This window comes from Daphnia pulicaria, chromosome 4 (genome assembly GCF_021234035.1).
Source record: "Daphnia pulicaria isolate SC F1-1A chromosome 4, SC_F0-13Bv2, whole genome shotgun sequence".
Classification (NCBI taxonomy): domain Eukaryota; kingdom Metazoa; phylum Arthropoda; class Branchiopoda; order Diplostraca; family Daphniidae; genus Daphnia; species Daphnia pulicaria.
This window is the reverse complement of record NC_060916.1, coordinates 19,199,041-19,209,680: the sequence shown is the minus strand read 5'-3', so window position 1 is coordinate 19,209,680 and position 10,640 is coordinate 19,199,041. Positions and strand designations below refer to the sequence as shown.

Genomic DNA, 10,640 nt, shown 5'->3' with positions numbered 1-10,640 from the left:
TTATTTCCGGCGAGAGAATATTCAAATAAAGTCTGCCTCAGTTGTCACGATTGGGAACAACAGCGAAACGAAATCACTTACCTTGTTGAAATTCTGGGTTTGACGGTAGGTTTATTTCGTCCATCTATTCTTTATCGTTCCTTTTTCACCACCTCTCAGACCTCCCTCTGTTGTATTCGATTTTCTTCCCCTTCTTTCAACGGCGCACTTTGAGGTCGCTAGGGCGATGTGGAGGATCGAGAGAGTAACGAGTCACGTTCTGATGTAATTACCAACGACCAGAGTTAAATTTCGTATTCTCTCCTTCCCTCTGCTTGTTCTCGGGTTGCTCTTTACTCCCCCCCCCCTTCTTCGTTCGACGCACTGGTCACGTTCTTCATTATTGCCGAAGGATTATTTGATAATCCACGTCCACAAGGAGATTAGTTGATTTTTTCCCCCTGTCGATTCTCGTTACTGTTTGACCTCACTTCGCTTCTTCTTTGTCAATGTACTGTCAAGCCTTTTTTTTCCCCGTTCGGGTCTGAGAGGATTATAGTAGGATAGCCACCCAATCTGTCTGAAGGCTTTCGACCAAGTGTTACACTAAATATATACTTGAATTACTTCGTTTCATCCATACCTTTAACAAAGAATTTTTATTTTCTTGAACTTGAATGGTCGACTTGCGTCGCGAACACAATGAGATTTGCTTGTATAAGCATTTATTGAATGAATCAAATTCAGCCGCACATTAAGACGATTAACGAATTAAATGAGCCTTCGTTTCTTCTTTCACTTAGATAAGCGTCAAAGTCACTGCCACAAATAAAAAAACACGCAAATTGTTGAGACTATTTTGCAGAACCCTCGCCTTTGGACTGTGTAGGGAACTTGGGCTTGTGAAGTTTCCTTACATGTATATGAAATCAAATCTGACAAACAAAGTCTAATGATTATCCCAAGAAAATCATACCGTGATTAAAGTTTTAACCTGCTCATTGTTTGTGGAAGAGAGGATATGATGGGACCATATCCCTGAGAATTGTCGTATAATTCAAAAAGGGGTGCAGCAACAAGTTTGTAATTTTTGGGTACTGCGAAGAGAGCTAATGTAGAATAAATATCATGTTCATTAAGAGGGTTAAAATAACTAAAATATCCAAACTGCTCAAGACGAAAAGAATTATTTATACCTTTTTCTTGAAGCTGAACCAAGAAAAGTTTCTTATGCTCCTTTGGTTTTGTTATGTGTGGAGGTATATATGGATATTGAGGTGGTTCAAAATTTGGACGCCACCAGTTTCCGACTGAATCTTCAATAAGCCAATCTTGCACTACACCATCTTGTCTTCCTAAAATCTAGACAGGGTGTTAAAAAGTAATAAACTAGTGAATTTTTTTCTTTAAATACCTCTGTTAGTAGTCTCTTCAACCCTTCGATATCATCTTCTCCTGGGTTTAACTCTCCCCCTGGCCTTTGAAGAAAAGTTGAAGATTAGAAATGAAAGGTGATGTTTTGTAAATTACTCTTACAGTTTAAAGAAAGTGGTTCCCAACTGTAACAACAAAACATGAGGTAGCCCATGTTCATGAACTAGTAAGATGCCTTCTACACTTCGTCTCATTCCAACTTTATCAAATTCTTCCCTCATTCGTTGAAATCGTGCAGGAACTGATGGATCTCTTTCAAATAAAGGATCTTTGGTTCCAAATGTGTAGTTTGACAAAGGGTACCTAATATAAAGAGAATGTTGCTGTCAATAAGTGTTTGAAAATAGCAGTTCAATAACATTGTTTTCTTTCAATCAAAACATTGTTGCTCTTTGTCTTCATGTGGCATTATTTCCATAAAAGGTTAAAATACTTACAAATTGATAGTTCTGTGCAACGTCAAAGATCCCTGATTGAATTTCATGTTTGACATTTCAGTTTTTATTTCGGTTTTTATTTCACTTTTAGGCCAACCGACGCGATTCGTACAGGATTGTATGCAAGCCATGGTAAAGCAATAGTAGCATTCAGCAGACTGACAGAAACTGGCATTGACAACGTTGCAATTTAACTGAAATTTTATTCTCTTAGCCAGTGCTATGGAATACTGGTACCGCCACTCATATGACGAGCTCTTCCATTGCTTTTTTTCTCTGGAATTGAAGCCTGCCCTGCTCCTTAGCTAAAAGCACCACAGCGGGTGTGTGGGGAAATAGGGTATTCGCATGGCATGGTATAGGAATGGAGGGAAAAGTGGAGGAGTGGCAAGGAGCGAGATCGATATCTTAGCTCCGATTATCTCCGATTTTCACTATCGATTGCTAAAGTTGGCTTCAGCCCCAGATAAAATTTCCGAGAGGAAGAGTTAACATGGCAGTGGCGCTACCAGTATTCTATAGCTCTGCTCTAGCGATATCGCGCGTTCCCAAACCAGAGTTATAGATGTAGGGGAAGAGGGGCTATTCCGGACAAAATTTAGCAAACTGGTTTATAGTTAATATTTCTTTAAGTGCAAGCTCAGAAAAGTATTTGTTTTGGCACCAAAATGTAGCCCAGGGTTTCTTCTTTCAAAAACTTCTTTTGAAAATGTTTTTTAGTAATAAATGGCTTAAATATTAACGGTTTAGTTTCACTGACTTTTTGTCCGGTTTCACCCCACAGAAGGGGCTTTTTCGGACAGTTTAAGAATATATATATTTTAAAGATAGAAAAGCAAGCTTATCAGCTCGCCGCGAAGGGATAGTCGTAAGCCAGTTGAAAACTGTCTTAAATGAAAAATTCAGGGCCTATTGTTAAGTCGGACTTTTTGCTAAATGCCTTCCAAATTTATCAGAATTTTTCTATAAATTCAATGTTCTTTCTATGAAATTTTGTGAAAAAAAATTCTACCGCAAAATTTTGATTTGTCTGAGTCATGGTTAACAAAGGGCATGGGTCAAAACAATATTTTTATTCTAAAAAAAAAGTAAATCTATAATGAGACTTGAACCATGGCCCTCTTCATTATCATGCCAGCGCTATAACCAAAAATCTATTTTTCGTCTTTTAATTCGATCCATTATCAAATGTGATAGACAATTTTCTCTTTATTGCCACGACAGATGTCGTGACAATAGACAGTTTTGACCGTCGCGCCACGACATATGTCGTGACAATAGATCTAACCATGAATGTAATGACCAGAAAATTCTTATTCAATTCCTACTTGTTGTGTTATTGTGCCCTTCTTCCCGCGACCGCTAGATGTCGTGCGGCGCTCAAGCGCTGAAGCTTGGAAGCAGCGAGCAGGAAGAAGGGCAGTCTGGTTTCGGCTGAGTCCGTAGAGAGAAGCTCCTTTCGCCTCGCTTAATACACTCCGTTAATTTACTTAAATTAACTACCCGGATTACAACCTAACACTACTCTGTGTCATGTCTTTTCTTCTGCGTCTGAGAAAAAGAAAAATGAGTTAAGATTACGTTGTAATAAAAGGAGTGGTTATATTTACCTTAGCCTTAGCTTCCAATTTAGCCTTCTCCCTGTCGTACTTTTCCATTTTTCCAAGAATGCGTGCCTTTTCAATTACTATTCATAAAAAAATGGATTAAATTAGGAATTTAAAAAAAATCAAACTAAATTTTACATTCGCGTTTGTAGTATGTCCGATATTCCGAAACTTGATCTCGCAACTTGTCGATTTCTATCTGCTGCTTTTCTATTTTAAGATTCTTTTGATATATCTCCTCCTGCAATTGCTCCACCTTGAGAGACTTGGACCTTTCCTCTCGATTCTCTTTGTCTTCAAGAACTTTCAAATTGTTAGGGACCAACTTCGCAATTGCTACTGTCTGTTTCACCAATAAAAAAGTATTAATACTATTGTAACAAGGCGGTGAATAGGATTGAAGACGTGTATTGTAAGTCACGATAAACGTTGAATACAGAGACTGAGAGCGAGGAGCTCTTTGCCGGACCCTTTTATGCTGGGTTGGGCGGATCTATATGATAGGCTAATATGTGCCGGTACATGGGTCGGCGGATCTATATGATAGGCTAATTAGTGCTGATATTACATGGGTCAGCGGATCTACATGATAAGCGTGAGACATCCGTTACACTATTTAACATGACAATCAACCATAATTGTCTTTACCTTTTGCTGGGTAGCTTTCATCTTGTTAGCAGCGTTTACATCTAGATGCTGAGGCACGTCGGCCAGAGGCGGCCTAGTTATCACTTAAGAGAAAGATGAGTGTGATGGAATTCCTTGTTTTCATTAATGATTTTTTTTTAGATTTATAGAACAAGAAGAAAATGACCATAAGTGAAGATCTAGAAACATTCAATTCCCACGGCGGTGCCAATGCCAAGTTGGCCGATAAAAAACAAAATTGCTGTAATTGTCTTCAATCGAGTGACGTTGCGTGGACTTAGTGACTCTGCCTTTTCAGCCGATTGGCCAAAATCGGTGCCATCAACGGCGCACAGGATAGGAACTTGTCTGTTGCCAAAAAGTAGAAATTTGTCCACCAACCTGAAATGAAAACCAAAATATTTTTAAGGAATTAATTAATTTACTGAATACATAAATATATATTACCAGGAACAGCATTTGCTTAAATATCTAAACGGACGAATAAAGCAGTGATTCGAATACTAGGAAAAACACTTTAAGGGATGACAGACAGTCATCTGCGTGAAAGCCTTCTCTTTGTTTGACTCATTCAAGCAACATGTAAATGGGCCGAAAAAGGGCAAACAAAGTTCTTAAAGTGGCTGTCCCAATATTGAAGCTGCCACAAAAATAATTTAAAAAACAAACCTTTGATTGATGATGAGAAACAAATACAGACGAATGAAATTTGAAAATACTAGAGAATTCTCAATGCTGAAAACAAGCCGTACAACGGCTTGTCTGTGGGTGTGTTGAAGTCCTAGGAGGCAAAGGCACCGGCCAATGCCATTTCAGACATGACGGAACCGAAGGATAGAACCCATACCAGACCAAAAATGTTGTAAAACTGGAGGAACGTCACCAAGTAATGGGTAAAGCCAGTTTCAAGACCCACCACCTAGAACGATGAAATACCGATCGAGGCCACTTAGAGTGAAACTGACCCAAAATACCCAATGCAAAGAACTTGGAAGACCCAAGGGAAGATAGGGAAGATTGTTAGACTACCAACAGTCCTAAAACAAAATCACAAAAAAAGTTATTAAAAAACGATGAAGAATTGCCAATTAACTGTTAATTCAATGTACTGGCTGGCTTTTGGCTTTGTCGATGAGGACAATAGCCCCACGAATGTAATTGCGCCAAAAGATGAGCATTAAGACAATGACGACCATGAAACTTCCCAGAATAATGCGAAACATAAGCCAACTTTCCTCGGAGTCCAAGTATGTGGCCAGGTTTGTGGAAATGGCCAATTGGCCAGCGTTTGCTTATTGGCTCCAGAGAATTCCTTTAGTTCTTCATATCGCGTGAAGCACATAAAGAGACCTAAATAAAAAAATAAACGAATCAATAAATACTCAATTGTTGTATGAAATATAGATATGAGAAATTACCAACTCCCTGTAGAGCTAAGAAGAACAACTTAGCACCAGCTTTGCATCTGGAGCTACCAATGACTTCCTGAATTTTTGCTGAGTTCACTTCTGTTATTTTTGCTTATTTTCTGTCTCTAATTTTTCAAAGCCTAACAAAATCGTCCCCCTTGATCCCATTCAAACATTTCTTCTGAAGAGATTCTCTGATAGGGGTCATGTCATTAGTACCTCATTTTTTTAAGAACCTTCGTCACCAGTACCTTCATTTGGAAATGCATGTCACAATTACCACAGTTTATATGTACCTTAACCCTCCTTCATACCTTTTATTTTCTTTACGCAGATATCTCTGAATTCACAACAAATACTTTTATGGAATACCGTTTGTACCACTTTTGTTTCACGATGAACTTGTTTTTTTTTCAAAAGAAAATATAAATTTGTTAATAAAGTCAATCGGTTTTTTATATAATATATTGCATTTGTTGTAATTTTTAAATTTAATATACAAAATTTTCCCTGAGAGATTTAACCTTGGTAAAAGATGGAAGGCTATGCCTTGGTTATGGGCCCCAAACTGTTGATTGTTTCCCCAGGGGTTCCAGCGTGTAAACGGGTCATTTTCTCGATTTTCAGTAATTTTTTATGTGATTCGCCGTATTCATCTTCGTTCCAATGTTTCCAAAATTGAAACATGTTGGTTTTTTATTCAATTTTATATATTTATTTGTTTGATCGAAATTCAAATTTTGTTCGTGAAAGTCGGGCTGTGATTGGTTGGTGGCAGGTTGGTGGATTTAGGGACCCTCCTGTGCCTCGAGTCTTTGTTTTTTGGGTGAACTATTCTACAGTTGGATTTTCCATGTAAAACTGTATGGTATAGGGTATATTTTGTGATGAAAGGTTGGTTTGTCCATTTTTAACTTGTGTTTGTTTAGAGATGGCTAAGGCGGCTGTCGTTTGTCATTTGTTTTTTATGTTATGCATGAGGAATTGGGGGACCCTCGCTACGTTTCGAATAATTGTTTTTTCGTTGATGTTTATAGTTTAATCGATTAGCCATTTCATATTGCAGCCCATAGGTTAATTCCCATTGATATTGATTTCGTTGTAAATAAGTTAGTAGCATTTTAAGAAAGAGCTAGAAAAGTTGTACAGACGTGAAAACTATCCCTGTACATTCACCAGTCTTTCGCGTAACGACATCTAGTGGCAATGAAAACTCCTAATCTAACCCGCCGTAGCGTTTTTACTAGCACTCTTAATCTATTTAAATTTTTACCTATTTTAGCCATCGCGAGCCTTTATTATGTGCAATATTGCAATATCGATTAATGTAACCGGTACTTGGTTAGAAAATTTCGTTGTCCCTTGGTTTTCTATTATGGGGCAGTTGGACATTCTGCGTTGCGATTTCTCCGCAAATGCGAAAATTTCATTTCTGTCCAAGTTGGTCTGTGTCGCCTACAGCGTCTTATGGGAAAATCAAATTCTTCTTGCTAAAAAAATTGTTTTCTTATCTATGACTCTGATTTCCCCCTTTTTCTTCCTAACAGTGAATACTTCATTCATTTCTTTATTAACTAATTTTTATTTCTATCCCCAATTCAATCTGGTTAATTTTTAATAATTTTTTTGATGACTGTATCCCTTTGTTCGTCTCCTGTAGGAGACGTTTTTAGACGTTTCTAGAAGAATCGACCACTCTACGAACGAAATTCTTCTGCTACAGGAGACAAAAAAAACAGAAAGTTGGTTTTTCCATAAACTGTCACTGGCCGTGGGCCGATAATGAGATATTGCAAGTAATTTACACTGAAGTTACTAATGACAAATACTTAAGTGAAAAGAGGTAGACTGAAAGCAACAGAAAATTATTTTTCGAATGAGATAAGTGAAAAAAGAAATTTATTTTAGAACTGGAGAACTGTTATGGTAGCAGTGGCTTATCTTTTTTCATCTGGGACATATGTTTTAACTATATCTGAGCCTTGTAAGCTGTTGACTTTAAAATTGCATTGATAAAATGTATGTGTTTTTATGGCTTAAGGGTTGAAAATAAGTGATATAATTTGATGAAGTTATTGGTCAGAGACGTCAGGACTTCATTGTCAATCAATTCATAAATTTTACTGAATCTCCTGGTTGTAAGATAAAGAGGTTTCAACGCCCGAGGGAGTTCTATATTTCTTGCTATCATGTACTGATATAATTTTTATTTGCATCTCAAGAGTGGTTACTGCCAGGGGAGTACAAATGATCGGATACATCCCGCATCATCCTGGATGTTACCATTGTTTCTTTTAGGTGATTTACGTGGTGCTCGTAGCATTACAGGAGATTCATGGTTTCTCAACAATGATAACATACAAAAATAATAGCTTTCAAATAACTGTGATAATAAAATATTAGAAAAATTAATGAAAAGATGACATTCTCGGCAATCATTGCAGAATATAAAACAGTAACTCTTCAAGTAAATTATGGCAATTAAACATTAGGGAAATAATAAACATCTCTTGAATATTTAAATGCCGTATTTCTTTTTTAATACTTAAGTTGAAGCTCTAAGCATAGTTTAAGAATTTTAATTTCGCGAGAATAAGTGACGAAGAAGTTTTGAAACCATAACACTTTCAAATAAAATCATCATTAGAAATTATAATTTCTAAATATGAGGGCTTTTAATGAAAAAGGCTTTTCTGCAAAATATTAGAGAAATTCAAAAAACAAATTTTCCAATTGATTTTAGTATTTAAATATTAAGGAGGATTGTAGAATTTATTGAGATAAATATCGAAAATAACTGTGGAAGACATTCAAAAACTATTAATTTTCAAATAAATTATGTTATTTAAATATTAGGGAAATCAATAAAAAAGCATATAAAATACACCCAACTCAGTGAAATCATCTCTGTAATACCCCACATTTAAAGTTTTTCTAAACTATGCCCACATGGAGTCCACTTTATTGAATTAATAAAATAAATTTAAAATTGCTTTAATTACATTATGTACCACAAACATAACACAATGCCACAGCAGCATGAATTTCCATTCATAGTATGGTCTACAGAAATTCCAAAAATTATTTGAAATAGTCCATCACATTGTTACACTCTGTCCATTCAGCTCACAAGCCAGGTATCACCACTCTCTTCCCTTGACCGTCCTTTTTGCCGTCATGCTCCGCAATAACTTTGTCTTTCCCCTTCCATCGCGATTACCACTCTCCGTTGTCCACTCCACGTTGACTTACGTCAACTTTTATTTATTTTCCCCCTCCTAGAATCCGGCCTTCTCTAACATACCGGATCATAACACTTTTTATCATCTAAATGAATTTTAAATGTTGTAAACTAAAGTATAGTTACGTAGCTAGTAGTTAATTTCAAAGCATTCAAAAAAATTTAAGTAATAATGGATTCAATTGCTTTAGTCTCTCCATGTATCTAGAAAGTACTTTCTTTATTTTATCACCTCCTTTTGAATTATTAGTGGTTTTTCATTAATGTCTTTTGATGAACCTTAACTAAATTTTTTTGAAGCGATGGTGCATCTTTAGTGTAGTTCTTTTCTGGGGATGAACTTTAAAAGTTGATTAAAAAACCCATTATCACCGTACTGGTTTTAAGTTTGATGAAACAAGCAGTAAAGGGACATTTTGACAAAACCCAACAAAACGTCCAGACAGTTATAAAGATTCCGATGCCAATGGATTAGTATACTTCTGATTATTTCATCGTTACCATCATGTTTAACGTGGATGGCGATACATTCGAGAAATTTGTTTCTAAATCAATATGGATCGATGGAATGTTAAAAAAAACATTTTGAAGGTCCACGAGTGGTCAACGGCAGTCAAAGGCAGATGGGTGACATCAGCGTGTTGCCTTGAATAAGAACAACTATTCCACATCAGCCTTCAAGAGAAAAATGATCAATATTGAACTGACAATGGCTATTTAGTTACGTTTTCAATTATATTGCCTGTCAGTATTACCCTCTCCCTCCTTCACAGCACGTCACAACTGCAAATACCTTCTCCCTTCCTGTCCTGCGTGGCGTACTCAGGACGTAAAAAGGAAGAGTGAAGCTGTTGCAAACCACATTCATTGTTCACAAACAAATCATGTAATTTCATTATGGAGAAAAGAAAATATGTTGCTAAAAGTAGAGCTTGAGCAAGTAAAGAAAGCAAAAGAAGAAATGGAAAAATTACTAAAGAGAAAAATAAAGGTAATGAAAGACAAATTACATGTTCTCTACGGTCAAGGATTTTATTATAAGATAAGTTGCAGATGTCGGTAGATGAGAACATTCGTCCTTCTGTCATTGCTAATGCCGTTAGTCCATATAGTCAACAGTTATGTCTTTCTTTGGTGAATTATGTTTTTGACTCTCCAAGCTTTCGTTCCAACCAACTATTTTTAAGCCCTCCCTGCCCATTACCATCACTATAAATTGTGTTCGCCCTTCGAAGTTCTATGATATTTGCATGGGAAAGGACAATAACGGTATATCAAAACATCCGTCAAAATTTTTACTTAGAAGAAGAATTGTAGAAGCTCTCTGGACATCGTCCCTGCCCTAAAAGTGTTAATCTGAGTGTCTATAGATAGTTAGTTATAATGTGTCTATAGATAATTTCCATGCCGAAAACGGAGGCCAAACTCCTTTTTTTGAGGAATCAGGTGGATACGAGTTTTTACTGAGGAGTATGAAAGAAGATGAGAAATGAATGATGACCCTGATTGCTAATTAATTTTTTTCCGCCTCCTTTTTAATTTTAGTTATGTATGTAATTTTAAACAAACTGAGTGCTTCTAAAACAACTAAAGTGCTGTTTTGGTTGCTGAATTCTTTTTGGAGTCAAGGTTTTTTTTTCTCCAATGCTTTAGAATAAATGAAATTTAGCAAAAAATAATCAATCGAAGCGAAGGGCTTAAGATGCCGGCGTTCAATATTAGAGATGTATTTTCGTTCATTTTTCGAAAAATGACGTGGTTCGTTTCGTGATGAATTCACCTAGGGAGCTCACGGGGAAAATTTCAAATTGCATAAAATTTCAACACCATGTCCTAATTGTGTGACTTCAAATCGTATGATTTGTTTTTGCAGTTAGGCAGACTG

General features: G+C 36.4%; 1 protein-coding gene and 1 long non-coding RNA gene across 2 annotated transcripts; both read right to left on the bottom strand.

The window, feature by feature from the left end:
- Positions 1–687: 687 nt before the first annotated feature.
- LOC124338119 (cleavage and polyadenylation specificity factor subunit 5-like) lies at positions 688–2,089 on the bottom strand. The gene is made up of 6 exons (XM_046792191.1): positions 1,851–2,089; positions 1,516–1,716; positions 1,394–1,457; positions 1,176–1,341; positions 974–1,088; positions 688–914 (listed from the first exon to the last, which is right to left on the bottom strand). The coding sequence occupies exons 1-6, from the start codon at positions 1,979–1,981 to the stop codon at positions 893–895; spliced, it is 699 nt and encodes a 232-aa protein (XP_046648147.1). The 5' UTR covers positions 1,982–2,089; the 3' UTR covers positions 688–892.
- Positions 2,090–3,151: 1,062 nt separating this feature from the next.
- LOC124335786 lies at positions 3,152–4,176 on the bottom strand. The gene is made up of 4 exons (XR_006916913.1): positions 4,106–4,176; positions 3,596–3,993; positions 3,461–3,537; positions 3,152–3,401 (listed from the first exon to the last, which is right to left on the bottom strand). It is a non-coding gene; the product is annotated as an uncharacterized LOC124335786 (long non-coding RNA).
- Positions 4,177–10,640: the final 6,464 nt, after the last annotated feature.